The sequence below is a fragment of the Mya arenaria genome, chromosome 5 (genome assembly GCF_026914265.1).
Source record: "Mya arenaria isolate MELC-2E11 chromosome 5, ASM2691426v1".
In the NCBI taxonomy this organism is placed as follows: domain Eukaryota; kingdom Metazoa; phylum Mollusca; class Bivalvia; order Myida; family Myidae; genus Mya; species Mya arenaria.
In genome coordinates this window covers 29439064-29461869 of record NC_069126.1, presented here as the reverse complement: position 1 = coordinate 29461869, position 22806 = coordinate 29439064, and the positions used below count along the sequence as shown (strand labels likewise).

The 22806-nt window shown below is 33.8% G+C and overlaps 1 protein-coding gene across 1 annotated transcript in view; it reads right to left on the bottom strand.

Annotated features, from left to right (window-relative positions):
• The window catches only part of LOC128234829 (uncharacterized), a 36668-nt gene extending 14302 nt beyond the window's left edge, over nt 1-22366 (bottom strand). The window contains exons 1-8 of the mRNA XM_052949359.1: nt 22345-22366; nt 20932-20969; nt 11933-11944; nt 10322-10474; nt 8238-8326; nt 7463-7574; nt 6884-7003; nt 3999-4028 (exon numbers count right to left, since the gene is read on the bottom strand). Coding sequence (XP_052805319.1) covers nt 3999-4028; nt 6884-7003; nt 7463-7574; nt 8238-8326; nt 10322-10474; nt 11933-11944; nt 20932-20947 — 532 coding nt within the window. The 5' untranslated portion in view covers nt 20948-20969; nt 22345-22366. The remainder of the gene's footprint in view (nt 1-3998; nt 4029-6883; nt 7004-7462; nt 7575-8237; nt 8327-10321; nt 10475-11932; nt 11945-20931; nt 20970-22344) is intronic.
• Between the last annotated feature and the right edge of the window lie 440 nt (nt 22367-22806).

Here is a 22806-nt window from a genome sequence, read left to right as displayed (position 1 = left end):
AATTTCTTATTATATGACGCTGTGAGCTGGTTCTTACAATACTTTGCTGTGAGCATGTTCATATTATATGTTGACATGAACAGGTTCATATTATATGTTGCCGTGAGCAAATTCTTATGATATGTTGCTGTGAGCTGGTACTTACGATGTGTTGCCGTGAGCATGTTCTTATCATATGTTGCTGTGAGCTGGTTCTTACGATACGTTGCCGTGAGCATGTTGTTTTTTTATATGTTGCTGTGAGCTGGTTCTTACGTTATGTTGCCGTGAGCAAGTTCTTACGATACGTTGTCGTGAGCAAGTTCTTATAATATATTGCCGTGAGCAAGTCTTTATGATATGTTGCCTTGAGCAAGTTCTTATAATTTGTTGCCGTAAGCATGTTCTTATGATATATTGCTGTGAGCATGTTCTTATGATATGTTACCGTGAGCATGTTCTTATGATATATTGCTGTGAGCATCTTCGTATCATATGTTGCTGTGAGCATGTTTATAAAGTGGCCCTATTATGTATCAGTTTTAACATCTAAATTTACAAAACTCAATGCAAAAACCAGGTGTTCACAACAGTTTCTTAAATTCTACATCTAGCATGTTAATAGTTTTCTGGTCTTGTTAATGGGAATACAGCTGTGACGAAATCAAGGCCGTGTGTGTGGGAAAACAGGCTAAAGAAGAATATATTAATCAAATGTAGAAAACAAGACCGCCGCATAGTGAATACACAAAAAGCCTACGCTCATCTGTCTTTTTTCCGTTCAGTCAATCAAGGGAAATAACTCAACAATTATCATAGCCAGAGTCATGCAACTTTATTTACATGTTCAAATTGTATTTTGCAGCATGTATACCAAGTTTTATTTATAATGGTCATTTTCTGCATAATGACAACACTGACAACGCAGGAGCCAATGACAAAGCTAACATCAATGACAACGCTGTCACAAATGACAATGTAGGCACCAATGACATTGTTGATGCCAATGACAAAGCTAACATCAGTGACAATAATGACACCAACAATAACGTAGGAGCCAATGACATTGTTGATGCCAATGACAAAGCTAACATCAATGACAATAATGACACCAACAATAACGTAGGAGCCAATGACATTGTTGATGCCAATGACAAAGCTAACATCAATGACAAAGCTTACATCAATGACAACGTTGACACCAATGACAACATAGGTGCCAATGACATTGTTGATGCCAATGACAAAGCTAACATCAATGACAACGCTGACACCAATGACAACGTAGGAGCCAATGACATTGTTGATGCCAATGACAAAGCTAACATTAATGACAACTCTTGTCACAAATGACACCAATGACAACAAAGGAGCCAATGACATTTTTTATGCCAACACCAAGACAATGACATTTTCTCAACTTTTTTTCCTCGGAAAAACAGACAAGCTTAGGGCAAAAGAAGAAATTAAGGCTGGCCTCATTAATGCTGAACCTTAGTAAAACGAAAAAAAATCAATAATGATCTCCTAAATTACAATTAACCAGACCACACTCTCAACATACTATTAACTAATTAAATAACATGAAACAATATCTAGTCAAACATTACAGGATACTCCTGTATCAAAATGTCCCTACACCCAAGGGAAATCTCTCTAAAATGCCAAAACATCCCTACTCAAGTCTTCTGGCACTATTATTTTTTTATATGTGACATAGTAAACAAAAATGAAACTTGTGAAAAAAGTGACATATTTTTGCGATTTTATGCCTCATAAGCATGGCAATCATTGCTTAAACATAATTTCTTAAAGATTCTTTAATTTAACTCTACACATAGTTATGATTTTGTTTTGTAATAATATCTCTTGGTAAAATTTGGATTTATTGTTAATATAAATACCCTAACAGGAAATCATTTTTGCAGACGACGTCACATATCATGTTTATATTTACAGCAACCTTTAACATCATATTAACAGTCCTTGCCAAAAGATTGCTGTCTTTAACACTATTCTGTTACTTTACGATCTAGACAACATTTCTCTTCCACCAACTTTTAAAGCTGCACTCTCACAGATTTACCATTTTGACAACTTTTTTCATTTTTTTGCCTTAGAACAAGCCAACTTTTGCGTAAAGGTCTGCAAACCAGTGATATGAATCTCAAAAAATCAGCTCACAGGTTTTAGTATTTCAGAATAGGTTTTAAAATAACATTTTGTGCTAAAAAACTTTTTTTCTTAAAGCGTTAGTAACGCTTTTAGCCATAAAACTTCAACTTTCGAAAACATTAATGTTAAAAAATATGATCTGATATTATTTCACCAGCTTTGTATCACCAGTTTGCAGATATTGACGCCAAAATTGGTTCATTCCAAGACATTTTTTTTTAATTTGTCAAAATGTTCAATCTGTAAGAGTGCAGATTTAACTAATGATTCTGTTATTAAACATGCACAAGTTATCATATTGACAACTTCAATGCACTTTCTACATTCTGTGGTTATTCTAGTCAACATTCAAATTTCACCACCTACCAACATGCATTTCAATGGAGTGTTATTTTTCCATTTTCAAAAGAACTGATGGTGTTTGTTAAGGTAAAGATTGATTCAGTTAGTCTGATTGTTAAAGACGCAACTCTGATTGTATCATCGTTGGAAACCTCTGATACACTTAACTGCGCTTTGATTTGTTTTGTACTATTGGTGATTTGGCTATGAAAATCTCAAATTCTTGAATAATTAATGAGGCAGTTTCATTTGTTCTGCAAGGAAACCTCTCCAAAAATCTGACTCTCACATATGCACAGACACTCAGACTAATGTGTTCCCTAGTATGTTTTCCCGCAGAAAAGTATAATAGTGAAAGCTCAAATTGAACTCGGACTGACTTTTCAGTACAATTTTTTCAAAAGCTACTTAGACCACTCGCCTGTGAAGACAGCTCACAATACTAGGTTATTGGAGTATTAAATTGGAACATGCGATTTCATTGGAAAAAGAGCCATCTCCCCTGCCTCATGCATATTCATTAAAACGAGATTTTGTTAGTCATTTTTCCCACAGTTTATGTAAAGTGTAACAGTAGGAAGTACTGTGGTTGCCAATGATGTGATTGTATAGATGAAGGGGTTTTAAATTTCGATGATATAGATGCAATGAACAAATTTAAAACAAATGCCATAAAACACCAACGCTCTCCTTTTTTTCAAAAAAAAAGGCACAACATTTAAAAAAGCCTGAGAGTTATGGAACTTGCTATACATGAGAACATAGTATCTAGCAACCTGTGTAGCCAGTTTCATTTGGATATCTTGAAAGGTTATTGATGCATGGTAAAGGTTAAAAATATGCATGCTGATGCTGATGAGGACAAACTATGCCAAGGTTTTCAGAATATTTTGGACTTTTTTTCTTCGAAAACAGACAAGCAAAATGTGCCGTTATTTGTAAACCAAAATACTACTTAATAAAAATCTTACCCTATAAAAATGATAGCTGTGTTCGCAGACAATGAAGCCCTTGAATGCTAGAACACCTTGTTTTCAGTGTATTAAATCAATTAGTTGTACTGTCTTTGACTTCGTTTCTTCATTTTGACATCATTTAATAGTCATACTAATTCATAATTAATTAATAAACAGAGATTTGTAATTATATTGATGAAAACAAGATTTCTTTTTCATAGAAACCAGTATAATAAGCATATTATTCTAAAAATCCAACATGTGCCATTAAAACAACATTAACCAGTTATGAAGAGTTTAACAATTTTACTGAATGCATAAGCCAATCAGGAGTAATATACCTGACCATTAGCCAATCAGAAACAGGGTAACATTTTATTGGCTAAAAGGAGTGCCAGGAGACAAATCATTAGCCCAATGGGTGCCAAGTAACAAGTTATTAGCCACTCAGGAACAAGGTATTATCATTAGCCAATAATGAACCAGGCCACATTTTATTAGCCAATCAGGGTCCATGTAACATCCAGTGACATACCAAATACTTACCGAAATGTTCATCAGAAAGATGACTCCCTCCTTTTCAAGAAGGCAAAAAAATGTCATTAAAAGAATTAATGTAAAAAAGAGCATTATTCATATTTTCTATCAATATTTAAAAACTTGTACACATTTATTCAGAAAGACAAAGAATTTTAATTTCACTCTACTTGAATGTTAAATTGAGAACTAGTTCGATGACAAGACAAGGGCATGGAAATTTGAGTAATTAACTTAAATATACATAATTATTATTGTTTAACAAAACCAAATTAAGACTATATTTTCAGGCAGAAACAGCATGTTTAACATGTAAATAAAACATGTTATAGCAGACATGCTGGATAAAAAATTATTTCGCTATGCACATATCTTGAAGGTTTGATATTGCTATGTGCATAATTTGAAGGAAAGGAAAAAAGAGGAATGCATGGAAAAAAGAATGGTTTTTGAGTACATAAAATGAAATCTGAAAATAATTGACAGGCATTTACTGAACTTCACAATTTCAACAAAAGAGGCATAAACATTTACGTAAAAGATAATTACAGAATGCAACATAGCACAAAGTACGAAAGACCTGAGGTTATTTTTCAAATTCAATATTTATGATATCCTTTTCACAAATTCACGATTTAAACTTAATGAGTTCATGATTTCACCTACATGATGTCATGTTTTCATTATTTCAACTTCACACATTCATTGTAGCAACGCCACAATTTCACAAATTCACAATTTCAACTTCACAAATTTGTGAAATTGTAAAGATAAAATAATTAAATTTTAAAATGAAAATCATGAGTTTGTGAAGTTACAATCATTAAATCGTAAAGAAGAAACTATGTAGTCGACAAGCGCGTATTTATGAATGTGAAATTATGAAGAAGAAATTATGAAATATTGAATTTAAAATTATGAAATATTGAATTTAAAATGGCATCACCAGTCTTCCGTAGAAAAGAATTCTTAATACTGTAGATTGCTTTACACCCATGAGGTCCTTACTTGCAGATGATATATCTTGAGCATTTCAACAAAGCTTAGCATTTCCGACAGCACGATGATATAAATTGCTTTAATAAACATGAAAAAAAATTAAATTTAAAATTTGCATCATGGTTAAAATGAGACTAACAAGTTAAAAACAATGCCACCGAATAACTAAAAACCTCATTCTCACAGTCAAACATGGGGCATAACCTGACAATTATTAAAACAATAGTTATTGGCCTTGCTAGTCAAGTGTGTATTATCAAGGCTTATATGTTAACTGAGTTCCAAATGAATATCTTCAGCCGTTTTGGAGTTATGGCCATAAATATAAGATATTGGGAAGATGTCACTGAAGACTCCAGGTCCATCACGATATCCTCTTAAACAAGAGGCCCACGAGGGCCTATGCTCTACTGGCATGAGTTATTTTTAACTTCTTTATCGAAACCAAGACAAACTTACCATTTTGTGAAGGAAGAGAAATGCATCGATAATACACTGGTGTCTGTCAAAAGTTGTCTCCCTTGGCATAAACTTTTGCCATGAGCACTGCAGTATTTCAAGGGCCATAATCCAGCCAGGCTAGCGCCTATCTGACTGATATAAAAACTGAACCAAGCTCTATTGGATATCTTACAACTGTATAAGTTTGATTGAGATACAATCAAAACTAAAGACTGTACCACGTTCACAAGCAATAATTATTGTTTACGTACGCACGCACAGATACAGAGACAACATACACAATGCCATGGCATAAGCTCTTCTGGCATTTGACCAGAGAGGCTAAAAATAGACAAGCTAAGAAAACACTCAGGAAATGTAAGCAATCTTCAGTACAGTTTTGGGGCAAAATAAGGTCAAACATACTGACTACATACATGTACGCGTATAATTGTGGAAATCATAACATGTTCACAACCAGAATATTTGGCATCAAAGCACAGAACTTGACATCTTTACGCCACCTACCATTTGAGTCCCGAGAAAGCTCTAGTTGTTTTATAATATACGATGTTATAATTATTTGATTAATGAATTTATCAAAAAATACATTTTAATGTTAACATTCACAAGACAAGTAAAAGAAATATATTGATATATTTTTTAATGTGACAACTGACAGAATAGCAATAGTGGTAGGATATCTATAACAAGAGTGTAGTTAAAAGAACACCAACCCTCTGTTTTTCCCCCATCAAACAAAAGGCATAGTTCAACAATAATTCAAGCCAGAGTTATGGGTTTTGCTCTGAAAGTGCGTATTTTCACTGGTTTTATGTGTACCAAGTTTCATATGAATATTTTGAGCAAGTTGTTGAGCTATGGCTAAGTTTTTGCACTATGACAATGTAACTGTCTTGAACAGAAAGGCTATGACAATACTCAAAAAAAATATTATGTCAAAAAGAAGTGAAAGGAAAAAAAGGTTAATCTCTAGGAAAGTGCATTTAAACTAACCATTGAGTGTCACAGCTATGTTATTAATAAAAACTATTAAATGAAAATATAATTAAGTTGTATAATAATTGATGTTAGCACTGAGAACTGCAAGAAAAACCTTATACAGATCATTATAACAGGACTTCCTTGGAACTAACACTAACACCACTCTTTTCAGAAGAATAAACTGAACTTATATATCAGGGGTCAGTTTTAAGAAAATAAGACGAGAAAATACTTTTCTGCCTTTATCCTATTAATAATAATCTAATAGAACAGACTACTTGATAAAAACAATCAATTATATAGCTTAAAGGTCTTTGCTTAGATTTTTATCTGTTTTGTTGAAACCAGGTCTTGATCCAATAAATATTTAGATATTCAAGAACAAAAGACACCAGAACAGTTTAAAGAGCAAACAAATGTGACTCAAAACACCACAAATGTCCAAATACCTGGTGTAAGTGGTGCATCCCCTTCATCGAGAACCTGTATTTCAACATTCAGCTTCCTAATCAGGTTGTATTTGGACGTCTGCATCTGCTTCATGCATTTTCTGATGAAGCCCACATAATCTGCAATGAAGGTAAAATTGTTGGTTTCATTGCTTATTACTATCAATTATCCAGTGACATGAGGGTGAAAAGCTTTGTGATACCTTTTCACAACATACTGGACGCTGACACCAACCCGCCCTAAGCTGCAGGTGAAACTATAATACGTCCCATTCTATGAGCGGGCAACCTTTTTTTCTAACTGGCACTTGCATGTTTATCATCATCTTCGGATACCCCAAATACAAACTACGCTATGCTTCATTGGGTTTCATGGGCAATTGGCTAGGAAAATCTCCTTATTATGAATAATTAATGAGGCAGTTTCATTGGTTCCTCAAGAACCAGATGCGTTACGGTTGAAAATTATTCTGCTGATTGCCGAAGTTGAACCGGGTCCGCCTTCTAATACAATATTTGGTGGTAGTCAAGACCACACACCACCACAGAGCTTAAACTGAGTTCCACCGCTTCACATACCTTTTGGGAAGTTTTCTGGTTTCAGCAGCTCCTTGAAGAATTCAAACCCAGTGGTCATCTGGTCAAGATAGTCGGCCGAGTCCACGTACCAAAACTTCAACTTTCGACCCTCCTGGTATAGTAGAAGCAATAGCTTGTTGTTTATCTGTTATTCACTCATCTTCAATCCATTTAATATATAGCTATTCTAAGACAAGCTTTTAGATTAGTTCAAACTTAAGTGTTAAAGGGGCACATTATAGAATACAACTGAAAGATGAAATTTTTGTTTCCCGCATTTATTTATAATAATAATAATTTATATGCATTATTATGTTTAACTCATTCGATCAAAACAAATAAAGGCATATGGTTTGTTTACAGATTTATAAAAGAAAAAAATAGCAATATGTTGGCTCTTTTTTAACTGGGAAGTTAGTGGCATCATAGCTATTAATTAAAAACCCATTTTTATTTTTTATCTGTACACAAAGCACATGTCGTTTTTTTCTTTTTTGATCATTAGAGTAAAATAAGTTAAACGTATTAAATGAATAATTTGTTAAAATTAAAAAATATATGTTTGCATCAACCATATTTGTGCCACTTTAACAATCAAACTAAAAAAAAAAACCCTAGACCACAATTGAAAGGCATTTTAAGAAGAAATGCTGTTGACACTGACAATAGCCATGTCCTTTGAGCCACAAAACAGAAATGGAAATTTATGGTCTACCTGTGAGTATTATTATCCTGGTTAAAGAAGTTCTAATAAATTATATATATGGTATTATACCACAAGGTGTTTCTGGGTCTTCATGTCTACCATGAAGCAGTTGAAAGCCAGCTGTACATGGGCCGCACCAAGGTCCTCCTCAGCATTGCCTAGAAAGAGAAAAAAATATGTCAACAATAAATTATGGTTCATGCTGTGAAAATCGACACATATGAGAACTCATATCTACCGTATTATATCATGCATTGGACGCACTTTTTTACCCCCAATTATTGTTTTAAAAATTGCCTGCGTCCTTTCTATGCTATTAGAATTTCATCTGTTTTTTTCCAAGTCCATTTCAGGTCGAAAATATCGGACCGGGAAGAACGCGGTAAAAGTAAGTATCTGTACTGCGTCACCGAAGAGAACAACTGACATAGGTAAAATCACGCAAGTTAACACACACAGAAATATATTGAATGTTTACTATAAAATGATTTATTGAGAAATAAATTGAAAACAAACATGCTCGTGTTTGTTTACTTTTTTACAAAAGGGACGCAACTCACAAAAACTCGATGTGAGTCAGCACTTTAACTGGATTGAGTTATAACGGCAACGTAAAATCGGGAAAGGAGGTATTTATCAATTAATCGTTGTTCATGATTTTAATGTTTCGATATTTTACAAAACATTTTGTTGTATGTTACTGTTTTAAAAAATTAATAAAGGAATGTGCATAACGCAAAGTAGCATTATTGTCACTATCAAATCTTTTCAAATGTGCGAAGGTGTGAAAAACACCCGCTGTCTGTCATTAGAAAAACATCAATAGAACAAACTATTGCGATGGTAATACCTATTTGTTGTTTGTTCGCACTTTACCTGAGGTGCCTTCTGCTGGCAAGGCTAATTACCGGCACGCAATAATTATGCTGACATGCTTTAATCCGCGCAGCGACAAGCCTTATCAAAACAATCATTAGTTTTGACAATACACAGTTTTGCAACGGTTGACTGTCATTCAGAAGACATGTCGGGAGATGCAACGGTTGCAATGATTGACTGTCAGTCAGAACTAGTCTATTACAGCATTTGTATAAGTCTTATATTATGCTGAATGTTCTCAAAATGTCAAGATATATATCATTGTTGTATACGCTTAATTACTGAAATACAACGATAATTATCGAAATACACAAGACAGTTATCGAAATATGCCTTATATACAATTTTTGTTTGTTTTTTTACTTCAATATATGTTATAAATACTTTACCAACCTCAATTTTTCGGCTCCGATTTTGACATTTTTCCGCTGCTACCTATCTTATATATTAAGGGGTTTTACCCTTTTTCTCGACAATTTTTTGCCTGCGTCCTATCTATGCTAGCGTCCTATACATGATATAATACGGTACAAATGGGAGAACCCGAATCTACACATATATGAGAACCCATTTCCACACATGTGATAACCCAAATCTACACATACGAGAACCCAGATTTACACATGACACATGTAAGAACCTGGAGAAAAGTTACACTGTAGGTCATACACATGCAACCAAGTACATACTTCAACTCTATGGCTGGTTTTATTCATTCTTAAAACATAATGTATACCTTAACTTACTGAACCAAAAATAAATACAAGCATCACAGGCTGATGCCAATGACCATCCCCAGCTACATCCTTGACTTTACACCCTGGGAAGACTCTTCCAACATGAGATTTCTTTGTTCACCGCCCAGAACACAATGTCAGTAATCAGAGTCTGAGCTATTCTTTTCACACCTCAAAATTTTAGCAAGTTTAGACGATATGGATAAAACTAAATCATTATCTCCCTTGACAACTTACCCTGTAAAGACATATTCACCACAAGACCCTTGTTTTCACCGCCGCCCACATGATGGCGCCTACCAGAATCTTACCTTCAAATTTGAGCAAGTCTATACCCTTTAAGAATGAAAGCTAAATCATTATCTCCCTCAACTACTCACCCTGGGAAGATTTTTTCCTACCAGACCCTTGTGTTCACCACTGCCCACATGATGGTGCCTATCAGAATCTGTGCAATTCATATTTTACCTTCAAATTTGAGCAAGTCTATACCCTTTGAGAATGAAAGCTAAATCATAATCTCCCTCGACTACTCACCTTGGGAAGATTTGTTCACCACCAGACCCTTGTGTTCACCCCCGCCAACGTGATGGCGCTCATCAGATTCTGTGCCATTCATATCAAGCTTCTTCCTTCGCTCAATTCGAATGTGAGTGGCTTTGCCCTTCTTGGAAGGTGTCATGATGATTTCTGAAATAAACACACCGTATGAAAACTGAGATGTTATTGTACATGTATATTGCTTGTTACAGAAGAGGGGACTCTAATGAGTGTTCAACAGGTATATCACTACTAAGATATATTTTGCTATGTGACGAAACCAGGAATTTGATTTGTGCGATCAAGCCCCACTTTAACTAATGCAATACCAGTCTCTATATAAGCTTGCATTATTATCCATCAACGCCAGCTGAAGTTTTTGGGAAAAAAACATTTTCTATTTTTAGTAATGACCTTGATCTTGATGCTACGGACTCAAAAAGCAATCCTAGGGTACCTCTTCATTTGAGTTCCCTACAAAACAAGTTTCATCAGTTTCATGAATATAAGTCATTCCTAACTTAATTGATGAGTAGAAAGCATTTTTCTATTTTTAGAACAATCAGACCTTGACCCCATGAACCCGAAAAGCAGTCTCACGCTAGGTTTTAACATAAGATACAGTACATACACACCCACTGTTTAATTAATATTCAATAATGCTTAAATTTTTTAAGCTGAAACCATTTTTCTATTTTTAGTAACAGTGACCTTGACCACATAAACCCAAGAAAGCATCCCAAACTTCTTCTTCACATAAGCTACCTCCACACCAAGTTCCATCAATTCTAAAGTCATAGAGCGAAAACCATCTGTTTTATGCAATCATGGCTTCCTGCCTTATCATCAACATACCCCAATCTAATAACCAGGATCTTTTGTTAAAAAACCTGTGTAATGAAAACGAATTTCAAAACATCAAGAATAAAAATGATAGAATCTAAAACCTGAAAATAAGAAATGATTTGTTCTGTTTCAAAATAATCAGATGTAACTATGCAATATTGCAATGTACTGTAGAAGTCTTACTTAATATTTAAAGCTAAGCAAGCACTCACTCTAATGCCAAGGCTTATCTGTTTTTCTCACTTTATCAAGGGGCCTAACTCTACCAATGTTTACACAGTAATGAGACTGTGCACATTAAGATGCACAATTAACATTTAATGATTTTACACAAAATATCTGACAGGCTTGCTATTTAAAATGGGCCAGTGATTATTTGATTGATCATTATCCTGACAAAACCTAAAACTTTTCTCTTACAAATGGCCACTGGCAGTATTCATAAAACATAAGTTGTTATCACATCAAGGTATTGATTGATTGATTTTGTTTGGTTGAATTTGATAAGAAATTTACGCTTTTTAAACATAAAAATTTCCAATTAAATAAAGCCAGTATTTTTTTCAAAAATGTTCAATTAATATAATATCATAGTATAATGAGATGACGATATAACTAGGAAAATGTCTTAAGTTAGGAAATGACTTAAAATGTTTTATGATTACCACGCGCGGCCCCGAAGAGCTAAAAATTGCCAATATCCAAGCATTTGCAGGCAACTTTTGAAGGCAACTATTAAAGACTTTTGAAAGTTGACCTTACCCGTCTGGGTTACTGTAATGTTAAATACATAAACATTAGAACTCTGTGAAAACAATGCATATTATAAATGGGAGGAAAAGTGCACCCGGTACGGGGTTCGAACCCACAACCGCCGAAACACTAGTTTGGCGCTCTAACCAACAGAGCTAACCGGATGGCTGGTTCTTGCCCACACACGCTACGAAGATCCCGAATGGCAATGTCACTACAATCATGACTTTGTACATATATTCAAACAATCATGAATAAAAAAGGATGAATATCCCAAACAACAATGAAACTACAATCATGACTTTGTACATCTTTTCAGAAAACCATGGCTTAAAATGTAAATTAACATTCCAATTAGCAATGTTATGGATATTGACTTTTTACATCTATTTGACTCCCACATTATCATGAAAGATCAGTCATTGAGCAACTTTACAAAAAGTCCCAACTGTGGTTCAAAGATGCTCTTTTGGTTTTAAAAACAAAACAGTCAAACAAATCTCATCAATCATCTTCCAAACAATGCTGATCAGTTTATGTCGTAGGCTACCTTAAATTATTTCTTTTGCAAAGAAGCTGACATTGTAGTTTGTTAGGGGGGTGTTTTCTTCCTTATCTGTCTACGGATTTAAACTCCCATATTGGAATGCTAACAAATAGAAATGCCGTAACTGTTCAATAACTATCATGTAGATAAATAACTACCATGTCCACTTATACAGCACGATATTTATTGAACGTTTTCCTTGACAACATAGTACCAAAAAATTATGTAACCCACAACCTTTTTGATTGAAGCTTAACGAAGTGTACATGTATAGTCTCAATAACACGGACTGTGGGTGCTGTAACTATTACTTATATAAAGTTATACAAACTAAAACCATTTTTGAAAAATAGCCCACTCATAAAAGGCACAATAAGGAACATTATCTATTATGCTTCAACTGATTGCACTAGGTACAAGTTATTTAGCATAGCAACAGGTACAGAAATGGGTTATGATCATGTTTATTTCATTGTTATCACTGAAGTTCACACACTGACACAGTACTTCAATGGTAAAGACAATACAGTATGCAAATTGGTCAATTTCATGTCTATAACCAGAGATGCCCATTAGGCCCAGCAAAATGTATCTTGAGGTTCCTGTAACATGCTGAAAAAACAAACAGACTTGGTAGGTAGGGGTGGCATACTCTTGCCCACAGTGGTCATAAATTGGCTTAAGGAGAGCAATATTGGATAAGTGGCGGATCTATGGTCTAGTGGTAACACACTTGACTGTCAATCAAGGGGTTAAAGGTTCGATTTCCCACCACACCACTAATTTATATACTTATTGTCTTCCAGGAGGGACATTAAATGGAGGTACTGTGTGACAGTGCTATACACAGAGAGTGTACACGATAAAGAACCAGGGTAGCTCTAACCAGGGTAACATTCTGTCTGTGCACTGTATGCTCCAAAATCATAGTGTCGAGTATAAATAAGCTAACAGTCACCACCGATATAGGATAAGCACATAGTGTGCTTATTTTTCAACCTTCTGTACCCTGTGCGTAGGAGTGAGTATATTTTTAATAGTGTACAAAGTATGTATATTATTGTTCTGTTTAATTATGTATACAATGTACATTTTGACAGTAATAATGCCAATAAAGTCATAACTAGTAAACTGTATTACCTTGTCCAAACAATAGTGCCAAATGGCTTATAATTCTGATAAAAAAGACATATATTTTTTTACCAAATTACCAAACAGGGTCTGGAAACTGGAACTATAATATTATTTTCTTGGCCATACCACCATTATACTACTACCTAAGAGGCACAATAAAATATGCTTACTTATGACTGACACAAAAATGATTTTTTATGACACTTATGATGCCAGAGTTTTGATTTAAGACATCAGGTGTAAATCAAATGAAACCAAAATGATATGGGATCCAGTCCAGCCATCAATTTATTTTATCATAATAGCTCAAGGCACGATCAAATTAACAGCGTATTTTATACACATACATTAAATAATGGAAAAAAACTCAAACAAAAAATCAGAAAATCAGTTTTCAGATTCAGTGGATGGACTGAATGCATATGATATACATGTAATCTATAAATATTCTTCCTTTGGTTTGAATTATCATTTGAATTACCTTTATCTTAATACATTTTGTGTCTGAAAGTCCTCTGTCCCCAAAAACATGAATAAACGATTAATAATTTGAAACACTTAAAAATAAATATTGTTTTTCTTCTAAGGGGCAAGGTAACTATGAAAACAAGTTTTGATCATAAACTTTCATGGTACATTACCTATTCAAAGTTTGTTCCATATAATAAACCCCATAGGCAACAATATGCGCATAACTCAAATTATCATCACAATTCATAATTTACATCAATCAGTAAGAGTGTTTTATCATTATGAAATAAATAAACGTAAGTTACCTATGTTTTGGATATAAGTGCTTTTGTACATAAATTGATAAATAATCATAAAGTGATGATCTTCAACAATGTGGATTGAAATACCAAACATTTTAACACTGTATGGAACAAGAGAAACGCGGAAGATAAGGCATCGCTTGTTTGTTTGTTTTTTATAGTTAATAAGGGGCATAACAATTATTTAAGTCAGAGTTATGGGCCATTCTCAACAGTAATATGTATACAATGTTTCTTGTGAAGATCATAAAGGGCCAATGTCAAGCTATTGCATGACTTTTTCAATCTACCAAGGGGCATAACTTGATAATTATTAAAGCCAAGGTTCTTGGACATGCACATTCCGTCACTAGTAACAAGTGTACACAGTTTCATGTGTACATCTTAAATGGTTATTTAATTATGGCCAAGTTAAAGGTTTTTGCATGACTTTGTCTCTGACAACATGTGTACCAAGTTTCATTCAAATACATATCTTAGAAAGGTATATAAGTTATGGCCAAGTCTAATGTAAATAAAAAAAAAAGCAAAAAAAAGAAATGGGTAAAATTATTTAAATAATTAAACACTCTCTGACTATGGCATAAAATTAAAATTTGTTTGATTTTTCCACCTTTTTTATTCTCACAGAACACTAAATTATTAATATAACTTTTTTTCAATAAGATTGACACCAGAAAGGAGCTATTCCCATAACACGCTAATTTTGAAAATGATATGAACAGATGATTTCAATAAAGCCCAATTTCTATGTATTTCTTTGCAGGCATTCAGACAGTGTAGGAGTGAAGACTAAAGGGACGCTACAGATTTACTATTGCCCTAATATTTTTTGAGCTAAAAATGTTAAATTTGAGCTTATGACCCTCATGTTACACCAAATAGCAACGAGCATTATACACATAAACAGAATTTCGAAAAAATAAGCCGTAAATAATTAAATTCTTAAAAGGAGACTATAAATTAATTGCTCGTTTTTCATCCCCACCCGACCCCTTTTTCTTTCTGCCGCCCCTTAAATTTAATTGCGTGACTCAAACCAAAATTGCTGATCTTGGGGCTGTATTTGTGTATCGGTCCAATACTGTCTGGGAACAGCATTTATTCATACCAACAGTGTTGATGCATAACATTCACATGTAAAAAGAAGACTTGTTATGATTATGTTTGTGGTTTGTCTAGAAACACATGTATATAAAAAAGACCATAAACACATACTCAACGGTGAAACAGTCATCTATGAAAAATAAAAAATGAAATGTTCAACCCGCCCACACAAAAAAATTGGATGAGCAATTAATTTATATTGGCCTAGCACATTTTTTTTACCAAATTATGTAATGATTAGAAGTTGTATTTACATAAATAAAATGTTTTTATGAGACACAGTAGCATAACCATTCAATTTGTGTAAGTACATACTTAAAACCTTAATTCGTTTAGTGGTCCACATTTTCTTGTGTTACAAAACTTGTAACCTTACTACTACTATCAAAACAAGCATTTTCTTTACAACTCTAACAAAATAAATTTTGCCCTATATGTGACCGAACAAGTCTCTTTAAAATGAGTATTTACTTTAAGGTAATTCAAGGCTTGATTTAGACTGTAAATACGAAACTGCACCAAAAATGCCTCTGGCGTGACTCATGAATACAGATTTTACATCATTTTGTGGTTTCATATTTCAATATAAAAATACCTGAAATCGGCTCATTCACTTCAATACAAATGTTAATCGTTGGCTAACAAATACATCTAAATGTGTATTTTAAGCGCATTATAAATTCCCTTGAAAAATCTTGATCTTTAATATTTTGAAACAGTTTTTGGCATAATTTATCAAGCTTTTTTCTCTAGAAATTTTGAGAACAAGTTTTTGCATACTTTTTTGGAGAAATGTACCCAAACTAGCATGAATTGGATATGAAACAAGACTTGCATATAAATATTGGGAATTTGCCATGAAAAGTGAGTCAGAATATATGACAGATAAGTAGAATAAATAGACGTATTATAATCTCAAGGTCATATAAATCATTTTGTCAGCATTTGTATGACTATAACTATTTTTAACATTATCTCATGGGAGAAAAATCCAATAACCTATTTGTTAAAAAAAGAACAGCACATAATATTATTGAATGCCATACATCTAGGGATATAATTAATCATTTTTCTAAAAATTCATAATAAACTATGTCCCGGTACCTGCACATAGCATGCAAAGAAATCACGCATGATCTTACATCAACCTTCATATTTTCTCCCCACTCCTAATCTAATGAATAAGACATTCATTCTGCTCTAATCATGTGTATGTGCCAAACAGCGGAGACATTGTTTGATGTTTATGATGTTTTCTCTCTCACAGACATCTGGCACTATCACCACTGAGCTGAGTGTGTTTACATATTTTACAGTTGTTCTGCAAGGCCACTGCTTTATTTTAATGTTTAGGTCTGCCAAAAAGAAATTCTTTGTTTCTGGTAACCCGACCATACCTAATAGAAGCTGAGGACCCTAGAATTTTATTCCCCCCAAAACACAACAAAATAATAAGAATAAAAAAAAGATTTGCAGGTAATAGTGCTATTTGCAAGAAAAATGATCTTGACAAACCCTACCTCATAATCTTGGAGATGTTTTTACCCTCAAAAAACAATTATTTTTTTTAGGTCTTATTGCCTCGGTATCCATTTTTTTTCAACCTAGCTAGGTACTTTATATGTGGCAGTATCATCGAAGGATGTCAAAAAATATATTTTTTAGGGTATAATTATAAACATAGTGAGTCGAAACAAAAATTATTGTTTGTGTATAGTTTCCCGAACCTACCCTAATATTTTTCCACCACCCCTTATCTTTGTATTGCAGACAGAACTTTTTTACTGACCATTGATTTTTTTCCTTCTGGCCAGTTTTGAGATATTTTTTTTGATAGTTTTTAGGCATAGGAAAGACATTAAAACGTACCAGACAAAAATGGCTGAGGCTTTCAGTGTTGAAAATTATATTTAAAAAGACACAACTTTATAGACTGCAAGAAAAGATTACCTGATTCCTACAAAGACCTGGCCACCAATTGGAGGGGCTATAAAAAGTGTTTAATTTTCCTTTGAAAACACCTCGATACTAAGGTACACTAAGACAATAAATACATAATAAACACCTAATAGCCTTACGATGCATGCTAAGGCATTTAAATGATGCAAGATTTAATGCAAAATTCCGAATTTCCTGAGTACATGCAGAAACCTTTTCTAATGTGCTTTGCAGGTATCTGATGTTACAGCATGTAGTTCACTTATCATTTTCAACACTTGAATCAAGGTATCCGGTGTGAAATAAGGCTTGTCAATTTATCCTGCTATTGATGATTAAGATAAATTTTGATGCCTGGTGACGCAATCTGCGCTTGGCTTCATTTGAATGGGTGTAACTTGCTGATTTCAAATATGTTAACTAAATAATTGAAAAAAGAATAAGTCAATTGATTGCCATTCATTTTTCAAAATTGCATGTGAATTGGTCTATTTTTCAAAATACTAAGGCTAAACAAGTTTGTTTCCAAATTTTTGGAGTATAATTTTTACATAATTATTTTCTACTCATAATTAAGGCCTTTCAAATGATACTGAAATAATGATGTGTTCACCAGGAATAAAAAATTCATGTCATATTGTAGATAGGATTTCTTAAGTGTTACAAGACAGAATCTTTGGGCCTTTAACTTCCCTCTACTTGCTACATTCACAGATAAAATCAACTACCGTACATGTCGTACTAAACGTGCCTGACACATGTCTTTTTGTGAACACTCTGCGTTAAAAAAGAACCATTTCCCCACATTCAGCAACTTTAAAAAAAAAATCTACTAATAAATTGAAGTCAAAATCATGAAATAACAATCAGCTTTCGCTGGATCATAACTGTACCGTAAATGACTGGGTATTAGACGCACTTTTTTCCCTCAGATTTTGATGCAAAAAAATGCCTGCGTATAATACCCAGTAACAATTTTTTGAACTTTTTTTCTGATGTCAATTTCAAGCCGAGAGTTTGTTTAGATTTATGTAGAAAGGGATGTTACTCGCGTCATATTGATCGAGTATATACGGGTTAAAACGGCAGTTGAAGATCGGGATACGGTATATCGTAAGACGTTTATAATTTCAACAAAAATATTTTATATTTGGACACACATAATTATTTCCCAAAATAATTTATTTTGCGTACCTAATTTTCGGACACCCAAAGGACATCAATCATAACTTTCATAGTTACCAAGTTTCACAGACGAAGAATATTGATTTTTATCTTTACACTGCCTGGCTAGATTACCTAACCGTATACACCACTGTGACAATTTAATTAGTTACTACCCATCCTAAACGATTTATTGCCTGTTGAAAAGGAAGTGTGATATATTTATTTGAGGATTAAACAAACAACAAGGGCAATCAAGGGATTAAGAAAACATCGACATGGCATGTTTGTAAAACGATCTGCCAATAAGCTTTCAAACTTGTACCACACTTATAGACTATATGAAGCAATAATCGTACAGTTATACATTAATCCTGCATAGCAATGTCCATGCTCTCCACGAGATCCTCGTGGGCATAACTGTAAGTTATCTGACGTCACACAGTGTGACTCTTTGATCTGAAGCCGATAGAATGTGTTTATTCAGTTCAGTGCATGTATAAAATGGTGTTTTAATTAACTTCATGAAGGATTTACACTTATAGGCGTAATAAATAAGTTTATGACCATTGATTACTACGGATAAATTAATAAGTGGTAAAAAGCAAACATGAAGAAATAAGGCAGGTTAAACAAACATGTAAATAAAATGTAAAAATGTATGTATTCGGAGAGCGAAAAAAATAATTAATTTATGGTGTCCGAACTCTTGTGAATTACGGTATTCAATATTATTTTGAATAATAAATTGAATTAAACAATAATCAAACTTACATATAAAAAAGCAAAGTTGGGCACTGTCAAAATATTTTTTGCTTAACATAACTTTTCATTCTCGACAGTATGGTTTTAAAGATAACCATCGCCATTTTCACGAAAAAAAAATTTTTTGTCACTGTCAACAAACATGGTGGCTGAAAATGCCGGACGATTTTGACATTTTTTCTATGCGTCTTTTAACCAAAAACATAGATTAAAAGTTTTTTTCTCTGATTTTTCACATATTTTTTTCCCTGCGTCTAATACCCCCTATCGTCTTATACCCAGTCATTTACGGTAAACATTTCATGCTGTGTAAATGGATAAAATGGTCCATTGAAATAGAGAATACATGGGTTCTATAAGTCAAGACACTAACTTCGGCAATTTATCTCGACTATCATTGTGTATAACAGGATATGGGTTTTCCTTATATGCATGACCTCTGAGGCTCAGAAGGTACCCCAAATTGGTGGTTGTAGGAATGCTTTTCATCAGATTTGTTTTGGGTTTTTTTTAAATTTAAGGTAAACATATTCATTGTCCTCGACACAGAATCAGAAATAAGACCCAAGATAAGACCACAGCGCATCTATAAGGGCATGCACATCTAATACAACATTTACAGTATTTTAAACCTTTCAAAATTGTCCATACAGCACAATCTTGTCATTGAAATAACTGCAAAATAAGTACTGGTAGTAAAATTCTCATGTGAAACACTCTGAAAGACATTCAGGGTTTTTCAGAAAACATTTTTCTATGTTCACATGAGTTAAATATTATGTTTGAAATGAGTATAAAGTGAAATGATGAAAATCTTGTTTCATTAAAGCAATACATTTAACACAGAGGCTATATAAAATTAAATGGCATTTATGGAAGGGAAGCAATTTTATGTATTTCCCACTGTTAAAGAAGGAGATAAAATCACTTTGAGATAATATGCCAACCCTGTTTGACATTTATATGCAAGTTTTCACCATAAGAGAGATAATAAAAACAATTTTAGGTTATTATATCTGAACTTTTTACTCTCATATAGCCTGGTTGCCCTCTTGTCGATTTTAACATGAGTGTACAGCTAAAACAGTGGTTTAAATATATCAGGAAAAGGAGTTGTCACATATAAAAAGTGACAAGAATGATGTGTAAGAACAATCAGTGCTCAAGCTAAGATTTGAAGAGGGCAAGGTACTATGTCAGAGTGGGCACTTTTGATGCACATTTAATGAGCTTTAATGAGTGAACTGAAGTAAAAAGGCTGCAGGGTGCCTGAAAAGGGCAGCGGGGTGCACAACCCTACAATTTAGGCCTAGCTGGAGCACTGGCAATAAAACACAGATACATGCATATCAGGAGTGAGAATGGTTGAATGCAAAAATCCCTGAAATTTTTAACTCTGGGTTCCCAGGGGCCAAGTAAGGCCCATTGGTGAGTCCAGGTCAGCCCCTTGGATGGGGGCACTGGGAGCAACCAAGTTTTGAGCATTATTAGAGAGCAAGTTGCATTTAAACATTTCAAATTTTAAGAGTTCAAAAACAGTCTCACGCATTATAAAAACAACTATATTAAAAATACTATACCTTCTTCATCCGCCATGTTTGCCGTTCAGTCACGTCTTCTGAAGAAAAAAACACAACAGAACATTGATATCAATAGTACAATATTTAAAATTTAACTAATTTATAAGTTTATATTATCTTAGTTTTACAAAGACAATTCCGGACGCTGAAACGCAATTGTTTTAAATATGATTGTTGAAATTGGATTAGTAGCTGGGCATATGTGTAGTCTAAAATAATAGATGTGTTATACGGGATTCTTCCAATCCATAACGTCTAAACGGGAATGTGCAAAAAACGGGGGTGTTTTAAAAATATTGAAATTGTTTTAAGTGAAGTATTTTATGGTTGAAATTGAACATAAAGAGTTAAATTCATATTTTACCATGTAAGTGAAATGCATTAAAACAAGTTGTTTACCTTTCCAATAAAAGAAAGTTGACTGACACAAATAACAATTATGCGAAGGGGAACAACTCGATACAATCGTAATAACTCGGCCTCCTCCGACAAAGCTTCGAGATAGACCTTGTTATACACTCGTAACAACTCGGCCATGTCCGAAATGTTCCGAGCGATTTAAAACTGTGCCCTGAAGCCTTGCAGGTGCCCTTCATGTATATATCGTTATGTTTTGACAGAATGAAATGAAGAAAAGCCGTCAAACTCATAATTATAAGTTGGATATTTTTTGTGTGCGTACGGAACTAATATAAAATAACATTATCTGGTAATATTTCTTGTTTTTATGATATTTTATAGACGCTATATGCTTTAACCCGGAATCCTGATCGGAACAACTACCCACTTTTGATACTAAACAATTTGTACGTGAAGGATTTGCCAGATCAAAAATCTAAAAAAAATCCGTCTACGTACAATTATTTGGACTAGGCATATGTGCCTCTGTATTTTGATAATTCAGCTCCCCTGTGTCAATTTGCATCCCTGTTCTTTCATACAAGCGGGGAGAGAAAACTAAATATAGTCATTCAAGTCTTAAAGAGTATCTGAAGTCACTGATATTGTTCCAGACAAAAGCTGTTCTGTTTTTGAAGGAATGTTTAAAAGTGCTGTTATTTTGGAATAAATGTTAATTTTATTTTGCCATTTTTTAATAAACAGGAATGTGGCAACGTTCACTACATTAATTTAAGACGAAATCCAACAGAACAATTAAGCAATAACACAGCTGTTAACCTCTTTAAAAGGGTCCACTATAAGGATCCGCTTTATAAAATAGAAAAATAAAAGTCAATCCGAAATAGTACGCGGACATGCATGTACAATGATCAGAAACTACACTTGCGGCAACGTCAGCATGCACAAATTTAAAGAAGAAACAATTAGAATTGGAAAACTATTAGAAGAATTTTGTGAAGTACGAAAGGACGGCATTTACCTGTAATCAATAATTTTAAAAATATCAACAACCTGTTAATCGCTAATTGAATCCAAGAGCGCATGCGCGAGTCAGTTTTTAAACCCAAAGAAAAACTGCCGAACTTCTTTTGCCCTGAGTTGTTTCCCTTACTATAACCATATTCTTCGTTTGAAAATTTTCATAAAGTTTCATAAACATTGTAGAAAACTCTGTCAACATCGAACATAACGTTTCTGCTTGTGGCAAGTAAAAGGAAAAGAAACAGATAAGAAATAAGCACTAGATATGATTAAATCGCCAAGCGTAGTAAGTGTAAAGAAGAAGTTCATAAGAAATAGTTCTCTGACTGTATCTTTATGTATACGACGCAGGACCAATTCTGGCATAAGGCGTCGGTGGTGAGTCTTGGTCGGTCAGTCACGACTTGTGAGAGCTGCCTTGAAGCTCTCCACTGTATTTGATTTCCCGACACTCTCCTCTAAATAGTTTCAGTCCTGCACTACGATCGAGTG